Raw genomic sequence first — 20,519 nt, 5'->3', positions numbered from 1 at the left:
TTACAGATGAGGAACTTAGAGGGCTTAAGTGATTTGCCTTATTTCAAAAGACTCCTTAGTAAGTAGCTGAGCTGAAATTGAACCCAAGTCTGTGTGACTCCAGAGTCCACGTTCTTTGCCCTTTCCAGTTTTCATTGTATTTATCCTAATTTTAAGGGGATCCGGGTAAAGAGAGAAACTGCTTTGTGCACTTCTGATGGCAGTCTGCTTTCTTTTCAGAATGGCTTTGGGACACACACGTGGTTTCTAAAGAGAATCCCCGGTTCCCAGTATCCTTTGAGAAATGAATACATAGGGGAGTTTGTAAATGGATATCGTCACGGACATGGCAAGTTTTATTATGCCAGTGGAGCCATGTATGATGGAGAATGGGTTTCCAATAAGAAACATGGCATGGTGAGTATAGACCTGGGAATATCACATTTCAAACAATTATGTAAAGCCATTGAAATTATGTAAAGCAATTGAAATGTCCAAGTATAATTGCAGATTTGTCTATTCTGCTTTCAGATCTATCAGTTTTGCTTCATATATTTGAAGCTTTATTGTTAGGTGCATATACATTGAGGATTATTATGTATTGGTGCATTGGCTCTTTTGATCATCACGTAATGTTCCTCATTAACCCTGCTAATTTTCTTTATTTTTTGAGACGCAGTCTTGCTCTGTTGTCCAGGCTGGAGTACAGTGGCGTGATCTCAGCTCACTACAACCTCCACTTCCCAGGTTCAAGTGATTCTCCTGCCTCAGCCTCATGAGTAGCTGGGATTACAGGCGTGGGCCACCATGCCTGGCTAATTTTTGTATTTTTAGTAGAGACAGGGTTTCGTCATGTTGGCCAGGCTGGTCTCGAACTCCTGGCCTCAAATGATCTGCCCACCTCAGCCTCCCAGAGTGCTGGGATTACAGGCGTGAGCCACCATGCCTGGCCAACCCTGGTAATTTTCATTTCTCTGAGGTCTATTTTGTCTGATGTAAATCTAGGCACTCTAGATTTCTTTTTAATTTTAATTGTGGTAAAGTACACATAAGATTTACCATCTTAATCATTTCTAAGTGCACAGTCCAGTGGCATTAAGTACATTCGCATTGTTGTGCAACCATCACCATCCATCTACAGAACTCTTTTTGACAAAAGGCATGTCATTCTCTATTAAATTACATTATCTGTTTTGTATAGGATAACTTACTGTTTTGCTAAGGTGATTACATGACTTTTTTTCTTTTTTTTTGAGACAGAGTTTCGCTCTGTTGCCCAGGCTGGAGTGCAGTGGCGTGATCTCGGCTCACTGCAACCTCTGCCTCCCGGTTCAAGTGATTCTTGTGCCTCAGCCACTAGAGTAGCTGGGATTACAGGTGGGCACCACCATGCCCAGCTCTTTTTTTTTTGGTAGTTACGGGGGTTTTGCCACGTTTGCCAAGCTGGCCTCCTGGTCCCAAGTGATCCTCTCACCCAAACTGCTGGGATTACAGGCATGAGTCACTGTGCTTGCAAAATGTTTTCAGTGGTCATTGATTTCCTATATATTTAGTGGTTATTTAATCAGTTTTTCGTGTGTGTGTGTGTGTGTGTGTGTGTGTATGAGGGTGGTTTTGGTTTGCAAGTAACAGACAATGTAGTGTCATCTGCCATGTGAAATACAGAATAATGTAGGCTTCAAGGTTGGTTTGATTCAGCAACTCAGAGCTGTCGGGATTTCTCTTCCATCTATCCACGATATCTCCCATCATGTCACTTTCACCCTTGTGGTTTTCCTCCCTCATGATTGCAAGACGGCTGCCATGGTTCCAGCTTTCAAAATCTGCATCCCATGCTAAAAGAAAAGGAGGAACTTTTTACAGAAGCTCTCTAGAAAGGTCTTTCATTTCACAGAGCCCAAATTGGGTCATTTGCCCACGTCTGAATCAGTAACTGACTATTGGGCTGGGTTTGACAAATCTCAGGGAGTCTTGGCCAGGCATGGTGGCTCAGGCCTGTAATCCCAGCACTGTGGGAGGCCGAGGTGGACAGGTCACTTGAGGTCAGGAGTTCGAGACCAGCCTGGCCAACACGATGAAACCCCGTATCTACTAAAAATACAAAAATTAGCTGGGTGTGGTGGTGCATGCATGTAATCCCAGCCACTTGGGAGGCTGAGGAAGGAGAATTGCTTGAACCCAGGAGGCGGAGGTTGCAGTGAGTCAAGACTGTGCTACTGCACTCCAGCCTGCATGACAGCGAGGCTCCATCTCAAAAAAAAAAAAAAAAAAATTATCAGGCACGGTGGCTCACGCCTGTAATCCCAACACTTTGGGAGGCTGAGGCGGACGGATCACGAGGTCAGGAGATCGAGACCATCCTGGCTAACACGGTGAAACCCCGTCTCTACTAAAAATACAAAAAATTAGCTGGGTGTGGTGGCGGGCGCCTGTAGTCCCAGCTACTTGGGAGGCTGAGGCAGGAGAATGGCATGAACCCAGGAGGAGGAGCTGACAGTGAGCTGAGATGGCGCCATTGCACTCCAGCCTGGGCAACAGAGTGAGACTCCGTCTCAAAAAAAAATCAGGGAGTCTGTATTGTGTGTTGGGCGTTCTGCTGGTCACTAGCGTAGTTTAATAAGACACATTCTGTGGCCTAGAGGTGCTTAAAGCTGGAGAAAGATTGTGGGGGAGAGAGAGTGGGGAGGAGGAGGAATAGGAAAAGGAGGAAGAGAGAGAGGACTTATATAGCGCATGAGACCCAGGAGCCTGATTATATGTGGAGTAAGTGCATATTGTCAAAACAAAAAGCTCCACACCCTTGAAAAAACTACTGATGTACATTTACCCATGTTTTTCTTTCCTTTTTTGTTTTTTTGAGACAGAGTCTCGCTGTCACCTAGGCTGGAGTGCAGTGGCACGATCTTGGCTCACTGCAACCTCCGCCTCCCGGGTTCAAGCGATTCTCCTGCCTCAGCCTCCCGAGTAGCTGGGATGACAGGTGCCCGCCACCAGGCCCCGCGAATTTTCGTATTTTTAGTAGCCATTGGGTTTCACCATGTTGGCCAATCTGATCTCGAACTCCTGACCTTGTATCTGCCCGCCTCAGCCTTCCAAAGTGCTGGATTACAGGCATGAGCCACTGCACCCAGCCTTACCAGTGTTTTTCTAAGAACTTTTCCTAAACTGTAAAAAGTTTTTCTGTCTGCAGGGCCGATTAACTTTCAAGAACGGGCGTGTGTACGAAGGCGCATTCTCCAATGACCACATAGCCGGGTTTCCTGATCTTGAAGTTGAATTCATCAGCTGCCTGGACCTGTCTTCAGGAGTTGCCCAAAGATTGTCCAGGAGTGCTGGTAGGAAGCATTCACCTGTTGAAATAAAATTCATCGGCCGGGCGTGGTGGCTCATGCCTGTAACCCCAGCACTTTGGGAGGCCGAGGCTGGTGGATCACGAGGTCAGCAGTGCAAGACCAGCCCAGCCAACATGGTGAAACCCCATCTCAATTAAAAATAAAAATAAAAAAATTAGCCAGGCATGGTAGCAGGCGCCTGTAATCCCAGCTACTCGGGAGGCTGAGGCAGGAGAATCGCTTGAACCTGGAAGGTGGAGGTTGCAGTGAGCCCAGACTGCGCCATTGCACTCCAGCCTGGGCAACAGAGACTCTGTCTCATAAATAAATAAATAAAATGGAAAAAAAAAGAAATAAAATTCATCTGTTTTTATCCATGGTGTTCACGCATCAAAATACACCAAACACTTCAGAAAACAGAAGTCCTCTGTGAGAAACTCCTTTTTCAAAAAAAAATTTGAGACAAAATCTCGCTCTATCACCCAGGATGGAGCAGGATACGATCACTGTTCACTGTGGCCTCAAACTCCTGGGCTCCAGTGATCCTCCCACCTCAGCCTTCCCTATGGCTGGGAACACAGGCACGCACCACCGTGCCTAGCTAATTTTTTTTTTCTTCTTCTTTTTTTTTTTTTTCCGAGACGGAGTCTCGCTGTGTTGTCCAGCCTGGAGTGCAGCAACGCAATCTTGGCTCACTGCAATCTCTGCCTCCCGGGTTCAAACGATTCTCCTGCCTCAGCCTCCTGAGTAGCTGGGATTATAGGCACGTGCCACCATGCTTAGCTAATTTTTGTATTTTTTGTAGAGACGGGGTTTTACCGTGTTGCTCAGGTTGGTCTCTAACTCCTGACCTTGTGATCCGCCCACCTTGGCCTCCCAAAGTGCTGGGATTACAGGTGTGAGCCACCGCACCTGGCCAAGGCTAGCTAACTTTTAAACTTTTGTAGAGGCAGGGTCTCACTATGTTGCCCAGGCTGATTCAAACTCCTGTCCTCAAACAATCCTCCTGCCTCGGCCTCCCAAAGTGTTGAGATTACAGCTTCAAGCCATTGCACCTAGCTTGCAACTGCTTTTAAAAAATGTTTTTTTTAGAGATAGGATCTCACTCTGTTGCCCAGGTTGGAGTCCAGTGGCATGATCATAGCTCACTGCAGCCTCAACCTCACATTTTGGTTTCCCAAAATGCTGGGATTACAGGCATGAGCCACTGTGCCCCGCCCACGTTCTTAATAGGTTTTTGGAATATTCTTGCATCACATTTCGGTGGAAAATCATTGTGACATAATATTGAGAAATTTGAACATTGCTTTTCATAATTATCTCCAAGGATGGCTGCGGTGGCCCATGCCTGTAATCCCAGCACTTTGGGAGGCCAAGGCAGGTGGATCAGTTGAGCTCAGGAGTTTGAGACCAGCCTGGGCAACACGGTGAAACCCTGTGTCTACAAAAAATACAAAAATTAGCTGGCCGTGATGGTGCATGTCTGTAGTCGCAGCTACTCGGGAGGGTGAGGTGGGAGGATGGCTTGAGCCTGGGAGGCAGAGGTTGCAGTGAACTGAGACCATGCCACTTCACTCCAGCCTGGGCGACAGAGTGAGGCCGTCTCAAAAAACAAAAAACAAAATAAAAACAAACAAACACCAAACAAACTGTACTTATCCCCTGTGTTTGCCTTCATTCATTAGAACTGATCAGAAAGCTTGATGGCAGTGAGAGTCATTCTGTGTTGGGATCCAGCGTTGAGCTGGATCTAAATTTGCTCCTGGACATGTACCCTGAGACAGTCCAACCTGAAGAAAAGAAGCAGGTAACATCTTTCTGATTGGTATCAGTTGTATCCTGGGGAAATATAGCTGGTGACTGCTGTCACGTGTTGAATGTCTTTTTTTTTGTTTTGTTTTTTGAGGCTGAGTTTTTGTTTTTGTTTTTGTTTTTTTTGAGACGGAGTCTCGCTCTCTCACCCAGGCTGGCGTGCAGTGGCGCGATCTCGGCTCGCTGCAAGCTCCGCCTCCCGGGTTCACACCATTCTCCTGCCTCAGCCTCTCCGAGTAGCTGGGACTACAGGCGCCCGCCACCATGCCCGGCTAATTTTTTTGTACTTTTAGGAGAGACGGGATTTCACCATGGTCTCTATCTCCTGACCTCATGATCCGCCCGCCTCGGCGTCCCAAAGTGCTGGGATTACAAGCGTGAGCCACTGCGCCCGGCCTTGAGACTGAGTTTTGCTCTGTCGCCCAGACTGGAGTGCTGTGGCGCAGTCTTGGCTCACTGCAACCTCTGCCTCCCGGGTTCAAGCCTCCCCCACCTCGGCCTCCCCAGTAGCTGGGATTACAGGTGTGAGCCACTACGCCCAGCTATTTTTTTGTATTTTAGTAGAGACGGGGTGTCACCATATTGGCCAGGCTGGTCTGGAACTCCTGACCTCAGGTGATCTGCCCACCTCGGCCTCCCAAAGTGCTGGGATTATGGGTGTGAGCCACCACGCCCAGCCTAGAACAATGCTTCAGATCGGGCAGACTATACATGTTTATTCAATTGAATTGCATTTTCAAAAGCAGGAATTAATGCTCAGCGTAACAAATGCCTGAAGCCACCCAGGTAGGGCTCTGTCTCCCTTAGGACCCCAAATCCTGTTCTTCGCATTCTCTGAATGTCTCATTATAAGGGTAGGGCATGGGGTGAGTGGTTCTGGAGAACAGGACGCTGTGTAGAGGGCAGGGCTGCATATGTGGGGAATTTGGGGCAGCTTAAGGGCATCAAGGGTCTGGGGAAAATCCTAAAAGGTGAAATGTGACAGAGAGGGAGGTGAGTAAAGCAACCACCATGAATATTGCTTTTTTTTTTTTTTTTTTTGAGACAGAGTCCCTCTTGTTGCCCAGGGTGGAGTGCAATGGCATGATCTCAGCTCACTGCAACCTCCGCCTCCCGCGTTCAAGGGATTCTCCTGCCTCAGCTTCCTGAGTAGCTGGGATTACAGGCATGCACCACCATGCCCAGATATTTTTAGTAGAGATGGAGTTTCACTGTGTTGCCCAGGCTGGTCTCGAACTCCTGACCTCAGGTGATCCTTCCGCCTCAGCCTCCCAAAGTGCTGGGATTACAGGCGTGAGCTATTGCACCTAGTGGAATATTGCTTCTTTCAGACTTTCAGCCCTATGTGTGATGTGAGTTGCATGTGTTTTGTACATGCTGTTTATCAGGTTGAGGGATTCCTTTCTATTCCTAATTTGCTGAGGGTGCTTATCAAGAATGGATGTTAAATTCTGTAAAATGCTTCAGTTGATAGAATCATTTGGTTCTTCTTCAGTCTGTCAATACTGTGAATTACATTGATTGACTTTTCAAATGTTAACCCAGCTTTGCAATTCTAGGATAAACCCTACTTGGTGTTGCTGTATTCTCTTTTTTTTTTTTCTTTTTGAGATAGGGTCTTGCTCTGTTACCCTGGCTGGAGTGAAGTGGTGCGATCTTAGCTCACTGCAGTCTTGACCTTCTGGGCTTAAGCAATCCTCCCGCCTCAGCTTCCTGAGTAGCTGGAACTATACGGGCACTTGCCACTGTGCCTGGTTAATTTCTTTAATTTTTAATTTTCAGTTGAGACATGCTCTTACTATGTAGCACAGGCTGGTCTCGAGTTCCCAGGCTCAGGCAATCCTCCTGCCTTGGCCTCACAAAGTGCTGGGATAACAGGCATGAGCCACTGTGCATGGCTACTATTCTTTTTATATATTGCTGGATTCAACTTATTTTGTTGAAGATTTTTGCACATATGTTGATGAGGGATGAGGATCTGCAGACAATAGAATTTTGTTGCTGCCACTGAGAGAGGAAGCCAGCACATTGCCATGTGAAAGGAAGTCTATTTTCCAGATAACTTTTTTTGTTGTTTTGTTTTGTTTTTACTGTTGGTTGGAGATGGCATTTTATTGACCAAGTGGGGTGGGTGGAAAGAATGAAATGCTTCTTGGCCAGGTGCCGTGGCTGGCGCCTGTAATCGTAACACTTTGGGAGGCCGAGGCAGGCGGATCACCTGAGGTCAGGAGTTCAAGACCAGACTGGCCAATATGGTGAAACCCCATCTCTACCAAAAATACAAAAATTAGCCGGGCGTGGTGGTGGGCACCTGTTATCACGGCTACTCTGGAGGCTGAGGCATGAGAATCGCCTGAACCCAGGAGGCAGAGGTTGCAGTGAGCCAAGATCGTGCCACTGCACTCCAGCCTGGGTGACAGAGCGAGACTCCATCTCAAAACAAAACAAACACTTCTTAAGTTCTTACAGTGGAAAGAGCTAAATGCCATTACTTTACTTGTATTATCGCATTTAATGTAGGAGACAGGTGTTGTGTCTTTTGTTCTTTTTTAAATTTTTAAATTTTATTTCTTTATTTTGAGGCAGGGTCTCGCTCTTGACGTCCAGGCTGGAATGCAGTGACACGATCTCGGCTCACTGCAACCTCCTCCCAGGTTCAAGCAATTCTCCTGCCTCAGCCTCCTGAGTAGCTGGGATTACAGGTGTGTGCCACCATGCCTGGCTAATTTTGTATTTTTAGTAGAGATGGGGTTTCACCATGTTGGCCAGGCTGGTCTGGAACTTCTGACCTCAGGTGATCTGCCTGCCTCAGCCTCCCAAAGTGCTAGGATTACAGGCGTGAGCCACCGCGCCCGGCCGTCTTTTGTTCTTAATCCACGTATGACTTTCTTCCTTTCAGGTGGAATATGCTGTCTTAAGAAATATTACAGAATTAAGAAGAATCTACAGCTTTTATAGCAGCCTGGGATGTGACCACTCTCTGGATAATACCTTTCTGATGACAAAGCTTCACTTCTGGAGATTTCTAAAAGATTGCAAATTTCATCACCACAAACTAACTCTTGCTGATATGGACAGGATATTAAGTGGCGAGTATTCCAGATCCTTCACATCTTTTGGTTTAAAGCAGGGGACCAGGCCGGGTGCAGTGGCTCATGCCTGTAATCTCAGCACTTTGGGAGGCTGAGGCAGGCGGATCACGAGGTCAGGAGTTTGAGACCAGCCTGACCAACATGGTGAAACCCCGTCTCTACTAAAAGATACAAAAAATTAGCCAGGCGTGGTGGTGAATTTCTGTAATCCCAGCCATTTGGGAGGCTGAGGCAGGAGCATTGCTTGGACCCGGGAGGCAGAGGTTGCAGTGAGCCAAGATCGTGCCATTGCACTCCAGCCTGGGTGACAGGGTGAGACTCCATCTCACGTGCACACACACACAAAAGGCAGGGGTCCCCAAACCCCAGGCCATGGATCAGTACTGGTCTGTGGCCCATTAGGAAACAGGCTACACAGTGGAAAGTGAGCAGTGGGCAAGAAAGTGAACTTTCATTTTTTGTTTTGTTTTGTTTTATTTTGAGACAGTTTCACTCTTTTTGCCCAGGCTGGAGTGCAATGGCACAATCTCGTCTCACTGCAACCCCCACCTCCTGGGTTCAAGTGACTCTCCTGCCTCAGCCTCCCAAGTAGCCGGGATTACAGACATGCGCCACTGTGCCCAGCTAATTTTTGTATTTTTTGGTAGAGATGGGGTTTTTCCATGTTGGTTAGGCTGATCTTGAACTCTCGACCTCAGATGATCTGCCCGCCTTGGCCTCCCAAAGTGCTGGGATTACAGGCATGAGCCACTGCACCCAGCCTACCTTCATCTGTTTTTACAGCCATTCCCCGTGGCTGGCATTTACCGCCTGAGCTCCGCCTCCTGCAGATCAGCAGGGCATTAGATTCTCATAGGAGCGCAAATCCTACTGTGAACTGCGCATGCGAGGGATGTAGGTTGCACGCTCCTTAGGAGAATCAAATGCCTGATGATCTGTCACTGTATCCCATCACCCCCAGATGGGACTGTCTAGTTGCAGGAAAACAAGCTCAGGGCTCCCACTGATTCTACCTGATGGCGAGTTGTAGAATTTTCATTATGTATTACAATGTCATAATAATAGAAATAAGGTGCACAGTAATTCGAACGTGCTTGAATCATCCTGAAACCAAGAGCCCCCCACCCCTTCCCACCATTCATGGAAAAACTGTCTTCCACAAAATCCGTCCCTGGTGTCAAAAAGGTGGAGGACCGCTGGTCTAAAGGACAGTATCACAGTGTCACCTGGAAAGCAGTTAGGAAATGTGGAGGGAGCTGGGAAGGCCCAGGTTGGGAGCCGAGTGTTCTAGAAATCAGTGCGTTGTCTTGTTCCCCCCGTGATTACGATGTACTTGAAGAGACAGTCTTGTGACGTAACAGCAACAGTGCAAGGTCACCTGCAAAAGCAGGGCCAGCAATGCACGGTCTCAGGGTGAAATCCAGTCCGCACCCCCGTTCCCCTAAATCACGCTTTACTGGAACACAGACATGCCCATTTGCTTACATGTTTGTGACTGCTTTACCCCAAAGCACCACAGCTGAGGGGTTGTGATGTAGACGGTCTGGTCCACCAAGCCTAAAAGATTTACTCTCTGGCCCTTTGCAGAAAGTTTGCCTCCCTCTCTCCCCCTGACCACCGATCTGTAGTAAAAAAGCACTGAATTGTCAGGTCAGAAATGAGGAGATGGCCAGGCCTCGTGGCTTATGCCTGTAATCCCAGCACTTTGGAAGGCTGAGGCGGGTGGATCACTTGAGTCCAGGAGTTTGAGACCAGCCTGGGCAATATGGTGAAACTCCGTCTCTACTAAAAATACAAAAATTAGCCAGGTGTGGTGGTACATGCCTGTATTCCCAGCTACTTATGGGGAGGCTGAGGTAGGAGTAGAATCGCTTGAGCCTAGGAGGTGGAGGTTGCAGTGAGCCCAGATCACGCCACTGCACTCCAGCCTGGGCAACAGAGTGAGACTCTGTCTGGAAAAAAAAAAAAAAAAAGAAACGGGGAGAATCAGCAATGGCTTGGAAGGGTCTCGAAAAGGCCCTAAGTAGTCTTAGGATTGGTCTTGATTTCAAATTAGGAAGTTGATGTGATAAATTTAACAACTTTGGAAGTTTAACTTCTTTCAGCCAAATTCTGGGAGGCAGAGCTGCAAGCTTCAAAATAAATATTTGAAATATTTGAAAAGTAAAGTATTAGAAAAAATGCCTATTTACGTCAAAGTTTAGTGTTTGAAACATACTTAAAATCCATCAGCATTAGCAGCATTCATCAGATTGTGTCTCAGACTACTCTGGAAAACCATTGGGACAAGATATCTCGCCTTGTAAAGGAACCAGATTGACATCTTTTTTTTTTTTTTTTCTGAGACGAAGTCTCGCTCTGTTGCCCAGGCTGGAGTGCAGTGGCTCAATCTCAGCTCACTGCAGCCTCCACCTCCTGGGTTCCAGCGATTCTCCTGCCTCAGTCTCCCAAATAGCTGAGATTACAGGTGCCCGCCACCACACCTGGCTAATTTTTTGTATTTTTGGTAGAGACAGGGTTTTGCCATGTTGCCCAGGCTGGTCTCAAACTCCTGACCTCAGGCAATTTGCTGCTTCAGCCTCCCAAAGTGCTGGGATTACAGGCGTGAGCCACACTGTGCCTGGCTTTCACGGAGTTTTAAATTTTTAGTTGGATGCTTATACACATGTTCAGAGCATTTTGAAATAAGCACTCTCTCATATTCAATCCTTCGAATTGTATACCAGGAGCAAATAAAATGGAAGGTTCTAGCAAATATCAGGCATCCTTTCCAATTTTCTTATTTTAGCCAATAATGACATACCAGTTGAAGAAATCCATTCTCCATTTACAACAATACTTTTGAGAACATTTTTGAATTACCTCCTGCATTTGGCGTACCACATTTATCATGAAGAATTCCAGTAAGTACTATTTCTGGACCCTCGCTGGGGGATGGGGCACAGCTAAGCTGTATTATTGTCATAATGCCCTCTTTTCTTCAGCAGTCATTTTTATTTTTTTGGAGAGGGAGTCTTGCTCTGTTGCCCAGGCTGGAGTGCGGTGGCACAATCTTGGCTCACTGCACCCTCTGCCTCCCAGGTTCAAGCAATTCTTCTGCCTCAGGCTCCTGGGTAGCTGAGATGACAGGAGTGTGCCACCATGCCTGGCTAATTTTTTTTTTTTTTTGTATTTTTAGCAGAGACCGGGTTTCACCATGTTGGCCAGGCTGGTTTCAAACTCCTGACCTCAGGTGATCCACCTGCCTCAGCCTCCCAAAGTACTGGGATTACAGGCGTGAGCCACCATGCCCAGCCTCAGCAGTCTTTTTTTTTTTTTAACATACCCTTGAAATGAAGGACTCAGAACACAACCTTTCTGCAAATATTAACCACAAAGCCATGAGATACTAGATCAAAACTTTGAAAGCCCTTCATATCTGAGTCAGTTCAATACTGCAAATATCTCTTGGGGTTTTTAATGCAGAAACAAATAGTCACAACCAACTCTTCTTTCTTATGTCAGAATTTGTCTTTCTTACAGCAAAAGTGGTTTTATATCTTTTTTACAAAAAACTTTTATTTATGTATTTATTTTTTTGAGATGGAATCTCGCCCTGTCACCCAGGCTGGAGTGCAGTGGCACGATCTCGGCTCACTGCAACCTCCACCTCCCAGGTTCCAGTGATTCTTCTGTCTCAGCCTCCCAAGTAGCTGGGATTACAGGTGTCTGCCACCAAGCCCAGCTAATTTTTTGTATTTTTAGTAGAGATGGGGTTTCACCATGTTGGCCAGACTGGTCTTAAACTCCTGACCTCAAGTGATCTGCCCGCCTTGGCCTCCCAAAATGCTGGGATTGTAGGTGTGAGCCACTGACTCCAGCCTTCCCTTTCTATACTCTATACATTAGAAGCAAATTATTAAGTCTAGCCCGTGCCCAAGGAGAAGGGAATTAAGTTCCCTCTTTTGGAGGAGAAGTAATTATGGTATCTTTTGATCATTATCACAGAAAGAGAAGCCCATCCCTCTTCTTGTGTTTTACAAAACTGATGACCAAGAACATTCGTCCAAATGCCTGCCAGATAAAAGGTAAATACAAAACCAACAGGATTCTATTTACCGCCCCATTTTTTTTCTCAAAATATAAATCTGGGCTGGGCGCAGTGGCTCACTCCTGCAATCCCAGCACTTTGGGAGGCCGAGGCAGGAGGATCACCTGAGGTCAAGGGGTTTAAGACCAGCCTGGCCAACATGGCAAAACCCCGTCTCTACTAAAAATACAAAAAAAAATTAGCCAGGTGTGGTGGTGCGTGCCTGTAATCCCAGCTACTCGGGAGGCTGAGGCAGGAGAATAGCTTGAGCCTGGGGAGTGGAGGTTGCAGTGAGCCAAGATCGTGCCACTGCACTGCAGCCTGAGCGACAGCAAGACTCTGTCTCAGAAAAAAACAAAAGCAATAGGATTATATTTACTGCTATTTTTTTTTCTCAAAATATAAATTTGTAATCATTTTTCTAACGCTGTATTTTTAGGCAATTTATTCCGTGAGCAACAGCGGACACTCTACTCTATGAATTACATGAATAAGTGCTGGGAGATTTATCTCGCTTACTGCAGACCCAGCGCAGCGCCTCCCCATGAGCCTACGATGAAGATGAGACACTTCCTCTGGATGCTGAAAGTAACCACCTAAGTTCGATATTGGTTTTCTATTTACAGGCACTTTGATTTTAATTAAAGAAAGGCAAGATATTCCAGCTGTGATATGCAAATAATCAGGTGAAGATCTGGGCTGGATTTTCAGGACCATTAAATGTTTACTGAGTCGCTTGGCAGAACGGTGGTCTGTGGTCGTGGAAGGAACAGAAATAGCCGTCACCTGCCCAATGTGCTCACAGATGAGGGCAAGACAATGGCCCATGGCATATCTATCTGTCTGTCTATCTATCTATAGCAATCCCAGCACTTTGGGAGGCCGAGGCGGGCGGATCACCTGAGGTCAAGGAGTTCAAGACCAGCCTGGCCATATATATTTTTATATGCCATGGGCCATTGTCTTTAAAAAAAAAATAGATATATATCTCTATATATACATATATATTTTTGTTTTATGTATTTATTTTGGAGACGGAGTTTTGTTCTTGTCACTCAGGCTGGAGTGCAATGGGGCGATCTTGGCTCACTGCAACCTCCACCTCCTGGGTTCAAGCAATTCTGCCTCAGCCTCCTAAGTAGCTGGGATTACAGGTGCCTACCACCATGCCTGGCTAATTTTTGTATTTTTAGTAGAGACGGGTTTTCACCATGTTGCCCAGGCTGGTCTCGAACTCCTGACCTCAGGTGATCCACCCGCCTCAGCCTCCCTAAGTGCTGAGATTACAGGCGCGAGCCACCATGTCTGACTGGCCTACGATATCTTTATTCGTGCAGATCCGGCCATTTAAAGGAAGATGGGGCCGAGTACGGTGGTGCACGCCTGTAATTCCAGCACTTTGGGAGGCCGAGGCAGGAGGATCACTTGAGCTTAGGAATTGAAGACCAGCCTTGGCCATATAGTGAGATCCCCCGTCTACAAAAAATAAAAACACATAGCCGGGCATGGTAGTGCACACCTGTAGTCCCAGCTACTCGGGAGGCTGTAGTAAGCTGTGATCGCGCCACTGCATTCCAGCCTGGTTGACAGAGTGAGGCCCTGTCCCAAAAAAATCTCCCAAAAAACAAAAAAGGAAAATAGAGGAACACCTTAGTCTTTTTCACGGACTGAAGTGTTGCCTGATCCTAGAATAGCAATAAAGCCAACCGAAATCTTTTCAAAAAGGAGGGACTTTGGAAGGCGGAGGGGGGTGGATCACCTGAGGTCAGGAGTTTGAGACCAGCCTGGCCAACACTGTGAAACCCCGTTTCTACTAAAAATACAAAAAAATTAGCCAGGCATGGTGGCGGGAGCCTGTAATCCCAGCTGCTTGGGAGGCTGAGGCAGGAGAATTGCTTGAACCTGGAAGGCAGAGGTTGCAATGAGCTGAAATTGTGCCACTGCACTCCAGTCTAGGCAACAAGAGCAAAACTCTTCCCAAAAAAAAAAAAAAAAAAAAAAAAAAAAAAGGAAGTGGGGAGGATGAATGTCATTTAAAACAATTATAGTTTATCGAAAAAGGAATTTTTAAAAGTTATTACTTGGGAAAATAGTGACAACATCTTATTTATACAATGTTTTCATACTAACTATTGGTTGTTTTTGTTCCATGATACTTTTTTTTTTTTTTTTTTAGACAAATTCTCGCTCTTTTGCCAGGCTGGAGTGCAGTGGTGTGGTCTCGGCTCACTGCAACCTCCGCCTCCTAGGTTCAAGCAATTCTCCTGCCTCAGCCTCCCGAGTAGCTGGGACTACAGGCGTGCACGACCATGCCAAGTTAATTTGTGTATTTTTTAGTAGAGATGGGGTTTCGCTATGTTAGCAAGGATGACCTTGTGATCTGCCCGCCTTGGACTCCCGAAGTGCTGGGATTACAGGCATGAGCCACTGTGCCTGGCCTGTTCCATGATTTGTACTTGTGGGAATACAAATGATTAAACAGAATCAAATACTAACGATAAAGTGTTTTTACAATTTTCATAATGTTGTATACATATGAAAAATGGATAATAACCTAGTGTCTAACTGTAGGAAAATAGTTTTGTTTTTTTGAGCAAGGGTCTCTCTCTGTCACCCGGGCTGGAGTGCAGTGGTGTAATCTTGGCTCCCTGCAGCCTCAACCTCCCGGGTTCAAGCGATCCTCCCACCTCAGCCTCCTGAATAGCTGGGACTACATGTGTGTGCCAAAATACCCAGCTAATTTTTCTATTTTTTATAGAGACGGGTTATTGCCATGTTGCCCAGGCTGATCTTGAACTCCTGGGCTCAAGCAATCCTCGTGCCTCAGCCTCCTGAAGCGCTAGGATTACAGGCATGAGCCACTGTGCCTGGCCCTTTTCATTGTTTCGTTTGTTTCAAGCATGTTTGCAATTGCCCGTTGAAGAATTATTATTATTATTATTATTTTGACGGTCTTGCCCTGTCGCCCAGGCTGGAGTGCAGCGACATGATCTTGGCTCACTGCAACCTCCTCCTCCCGGGTTCAAGTGATTCTTCTGCCTCAGCCTCCCGAGTAGCTGGGATTACAGGTGCATGTCACAACGCCTGGCTAGTAGAGACAGGGTTTCACCATGTTGCCCAGGCTGGTCTCAAGCTCCTGAGCACAGGTGATCCAACCATCTCAGCCTCCCACAGTGCTAGGATCAGAGGCATGAGCCCCCACACCCAGCCTCATGGAAGCATTTTTGTGATGACTGTCTTACAGTCTCTGTCAGTCAATTGTAACATCTCCGTCATCTTGGTGATGGCATCTGTGGATCCTCTTTTTTCATTCAGTTTGAGATCTTCCTGGTTCTTGGTATGAGTTTCTTTTTTTTTTTTTTTTGAGACGGAGTTTGCTCTGTCTCCCAGACTGGACTGCAGTGGCACATCTCAGCTCACTGCAACCTCTGCCTCCTGGTTCAAGTGATTTTCCTGCCTCAGCCTCCCAAGTAGCTGGGATTATAGGTGCGTGCCACCATGCCAGGCTAATTTTTGTATTTTTAGTAGAGACCAGGGTTTCACCATGTTGCCCAGGCTGGTCGGTATGAGTGATTTTTAAAAAAATATTGAAACCTGAACATTTGGGTACAGTAAGTCCTCACTTAACATTATTATTATTATTTTGAGATGGAGTCTTGCTCTGTCACCCAGGCTGGAGTGCAGTGGCGCGATCTCAGCTCACTGCAACCTCTGCCTCCTGGGCTCAAGTTATTCCCTTGCCTCAGCCTCCGAGTAGCTGAGACTACAGGCACGCGCCACCATGCCCAGCTAATTTTTTTGTATTTTTAGTAGAGATGGGGTTTCTCCATGTTGGCCAGGATGGTCTCGATCTCTTGACCTCGTGAGCCGCCTGCCTCTGCCTCCCAAAGTGCTGGGATTACAGGTGTGAGCCACCACGCCCGGCCCCATGTAACATTATTGATAGGTTCTTGGAAACTGACTTCAAGCAGTGCTGTGTGGTTAGGAGCTTAACTCTTCCTCATGTCAATCATTCTATGGTCAAATCGCTTTTGTTGTGCAGTACGTCGTTTCCCCAGGTGCTTTTCAGCCTACAGCATTGTGTTAATATTTCACACCTGCACCTGTTCTGTTCTCCCATGTTCTACGTCCTGTTCTGATGCCAAAAAATACTCTGCTGTTATTTTGGAGGTACTAGAGAAGGGATAGAGAGGTAAATACCTCTCTGTGTGTGTGAGTGTGTGTGTGTGTGTGTGTGTGTGTGTGTGTTTGAGACAGGTTCTTGCTTTGTCACCCAGGCTGGAGTGCAGCGTTATGATCACAGTTCATTGTAGCCTCAAACTCCTGGACTTGAGTGATCCTCCCACCTCGGCCTCCTGAGTAGCTGGGACTGCAGGCATGCACCACCATGCTGGGCCTACATTTTTAATTTTTTGTAAAGACAGGGTCTTGCTATGTTTCCCAGGCTGATCCCCAATGCCTGGGCTCAAGTGATCTTCCCACCTTGGCCTCACAAGGTTCTGGGATTACAGGTGTGAGCCACCATATCTGGCCGTAAATACCAATGTTAATCCAGAATGCTTTTCAAAATTATCAGTTTTAAGATATTAATTTATGGCTGGGCACAATGTCTCACGACTGTAATCCCAGCACTTTGGGAGGCCGAGTCAGGAAGATCACTTGAGGTCAGGAGTTTGAGACCAGCTTGGCCAACATATAGTGAAACCCCATCTCTACTAAAAAGTACAAAAATTAGCTGGACGTGGTGGCATGTGCCTGTAGTCCCAGCTACTTGGGAGGCTGAGACGAGAATCACTTGAACCCAGGAGGTGGAGGTTGCAGTGAGCTGAGATTGCGCCACTGCATAGCAGCCTGGGCAACAGAGCGAGAGTCCGTCTCTCAAAAAAAAGAAAAAAGATATTAATTTCTGGTATACTTTCTTAGTTATTGTATTGATATAAATTGACATTAAAACATATAGCTGTTTATAATTATAGGCAGTTATGATTTTTCTTTTTTACAGGACTTTAAAATGATAAATAAAGAATTAACAGCAGCTACATTTATGGAGGTCATAGCAGAGGATAATCCTTTCATATATGATGGAACTGACAGCAACTTTGAACCTGAGGTTTGTAAAGAGCCGTCACAAATGGTACAGATCCAATTCAGTCTGTTGGTTTTGCCATGGACACCAAGAACAAAGAACCAAGATTTTTTTTTCTTTTTCTTATTAGCCTTTTTGTTGATGCTTTTTTTTTTTTTTTTTTTTTTTGGAGATGGAGCCTCACTCTGTTGCCCAGGCTGGAGTGCAGTGGCACGATCTCTGCTCACTGCAAGCTCTGCCTCCCGGGTTCACGCCATTCTCCTGCCTCAGCCTTCCGAGTAGCTTGGACTACAGGCACCTGCCACCACGCCTGGCTAATTTTTTGGGGTTTTTTTGTATTTTTTTAGTAGAGATGGAGTTTCACCGTGTTAGCCAGGATGGTCTCGATCTCCTGACCTCCTGATCTGCCTGCCTCAGCCTCCCAAAGTGCTGGGATTACAGGTGTGAGCCACCGCACCCGGCCTTCGGCTGATTTTTTAAAAACAATTTTTTGTACAGAACGGGTCTCACTGTGTTGCCCAGGCTGGTCTCAAACTCCTAGGCTCAATCGATCCTCCTGCCTCAGCCTCCTAAAGTGCTGAGATTACAGATGTGAGCCACTGTGACCAGCCTAAGAACCAAGATTTGATTGAAAGCAGTCTGAACACAAGTACCTAATATATGTGTGTGTGTGTGTGTGTGTGCATGTCTGTGCGTGTGTGTGCCTGTGTGTGCCTGTGTGTTGTCTGCGTGTCTGTGCGTGTGTGCATGTGTGTGTGTGCGTGTCTGTGGCGTGTCTGTGCATGTGTGTGCATTTGTGTGTCTTTGTGCATGTGTCTGCATGTCTGCATGTGTGCATATTCAGATGTCAGGAAATAACACCAATCAATCAATGCTCTGTCTCCAGGTGTGTCAGAATGATGGAAACTCTTGTGTTTTATTTTATTTCAGCTGGTTTTCCTGGAATTCTTTGAAGCTCTCTTAAGCTTTGCATTCATCTGTGTTACTGACCAAATGACTAAATCCTATACAAATGTTCCAACTGATGATGTGTCTGGAAATAAACATGAAACTATTTATACAATACTAAATCAGGTAACACATAATATCTTAGAATTAGGTAATCTTAAAATTACAGAGCAAGGAGGGCCGGGCGCGGTGGCTCACGCCTGTAATCCCGGCACTTTGGGAAGCCAAGGTGGGCGGATCAGCAGGTCAGGAGATTGAGACCATCCTGGCTAACATGGTGAAACCCCGTCTCTACTAAAACTACAAAAAAATTAGCCGGGCGTGGTGGTGGGCGCCTGTAGTCCCAGCTACTGGGGAGGCTGAGGCAGGAGAATGGCGTGAACCCAGGAGGCGGAGGTTGCAGTGAGCTGAGATCACACCGCTGCACTGCAGCCTGGGCGACAGAGCAAGACTTCTTCTCAAAACAAAAAACAAACAAACAAAAGAATTACAAAGCAAGGAATGGCTTTATTCTGGAATGCTTAAACCATCATCAGAACTATCTTGGCTTTACTAACCCTTCCAGAAAGTGATTTAAGAAGTCTTTCCTTTTTCCTTTTAAAATTTTATTTTATGTGTTTTGAGACAGGGATTCACTCTGTCATCCAGGCTTGAGTGCAGTGGTGCAATCACAGCTCACTGTAGCCTTGACCTCCTGAGCTCACACGCTCTTCCCACCTTAGCCTCCTGAGTAGCTAGGACTACAGGCATGTGCCACCACACCCAGCTAATTTTTTTTTGAGACAGAGCCTCACTCTGTTGCCCAGGCTGGAGTGCAGTGGCACGATCTCAGCTCACTGCAACCTCTGCCTCCTGGATTCAAGTGATTCTCATGCCTCAGCCTCCTGCGTAGCCGGGATTACAGGCATGTGCCACCACACCTGGCTAATTTTTTATATTTTTAGTAGAGACAGGGTTTCACCATGTTGACCAGGCTGGTCTCGAACTCCTGACCTCAGTTGATCCACCTGCCTCGGCCTCCCAAAGTGCTAGGATTACAGGCCTGAGCCACTGTGCCTGGCCTTTTTGTATTTTTTTGTAGAGATGGGGTTTTGCCATGTTGCCCAGGCTGGTCTCAAACTCCTGAGCTCAAGTGATCCTCCTGCCTCAGCCTCCCAAAGTGCTGGGATTACAGGTGTGAGCCACCGTGCCCGGCCAAGATGTCTTTTTCACATTTTGGAAGTGTATATAGATTTTTTTAGTTCGGGAAAATGTGTTTCCTGGCCGTGATCCAGGAAGCGGACTCCCAGCCACAGCAGAGAGTTGCTAATGAAGGTGAGAGTGCATACCGACATGCTGGGTGGGCCACTAGACCACACTTTAGAAAGTCCGAGGTGTTTTACTAGGAGATGTTTCGTTGCATGGATCCAGTGTTTCTAAGAGTGGAACGCCTGCCCAAGAGCAGACCTGTCGAACAGTTCCTGAGTGTGCGTGGGATGCTAACCAGGTCCCCAGGGCTTGCTCACGAGGATGGACACCCAGGCCAGGTGCGGTTGCTCACGCCTGTAATCTCAGCACTTTGGGAGGCCAAGGTGGGCGGATCACTTGAGGTCAGGAATTCGAGACCAGCCTGGACAACTGTGGTGAAACCCCGTCTCTACTAACAATACACTGGAAACTGACCATTCATGTCATGCTCCAAGGGAATCACTGCTCCCTTTTGACCAACAACTTGGGAGTGTGATTTAGAGATCACAGAGAGGCTCAGCTTCAAACTTACCAAAGCTGATCCTTCTTGCTCAGCTCACGGTAGTTTCACACACTCTAGTAATTTGGGGAGGCAAAGGTAGAATTTTGTTCCACAGAGGTAAGCGTGCTATGAAGAGGGACAGCAAGCTCCAGAGATGTGCAGAAGGCTCCCCTTGAGCCGTCAGCTGAGTGTGCACACATGTGAGGGAACAGCTGGCACCTAAGGGAAGAGCCACCAGGAAGAAGGGGAGGAACCTCAAGGACTCACACAGGGCTGGGAGTAGTTTGCATTCCCAGTCGCCAGCGTGGAGAAGCCTTCACATCCATGAGGGGCATCGGGCTGGGTACTTAAAAGTTTACTGCGTGTGTGTGGTTTTTTGTTTTTGTTTTCGTTTTTTTTTTTTTTTTTTTTTTTTTTTTACAAAATCTTGCTCTGTTGCCCAGGCTCGAGTACAGTGGCACAATCTTGACTC

General features: G+C 46.7%; 1 protein-coding gene across 1 annotated transcript in view; it reads left to right on the top strand.

The window, feature by feature from the left end:
• LOC100596714 (radial spoke head 10 homolog B) overlaps positions 1-20,519 on the top strand; it is a 39,485-nt gene that overhangs the window by 10,331 nt on the left and 8,635 nt on the right. The window contains 9 exon segments of the mRNA XM_030796429.1: positions 220-396; positions 3,170-3,314; positions 4,997-5,118; positions 8,023-8,212; positions 11,004-11,118; positions 12,203-12,282; positions 12,724-12,872; positions 17,287-17,394; positions 18,301-18,444. Coding sequence (XP_030652289.1) covers positions 220-396; positions 3,170-3,314; positions 4,997-5,118; positions 8,023-8,212; positions 11,004-11,118; positions 12,203-12,282; positions 12,724-12,872; positions 17,287-17,394; positions 18,301-18,444 — 1,230 coding nt within the window.

Source organism: Nomascus leucogenys, chromosome 17 (genome assembly GCF_006542625.1).
Source record: "Nomascus leucogenys isolate Asia chromosome 17, Asia_NLE_v1, whole genome shotgun sequence".
Classification (NCBI taxonomy): domain Eukaryota; kingdom Metazoa; phylum Chordata; class Mammalia; order Primates; family Hylobatidae; genus Nomascus; species Nomascus leucogenys.
Note: the sequence above shows the minus strand (reverse complement) of the source record. Positions and strands in the feature narration are given on the sequence as shown.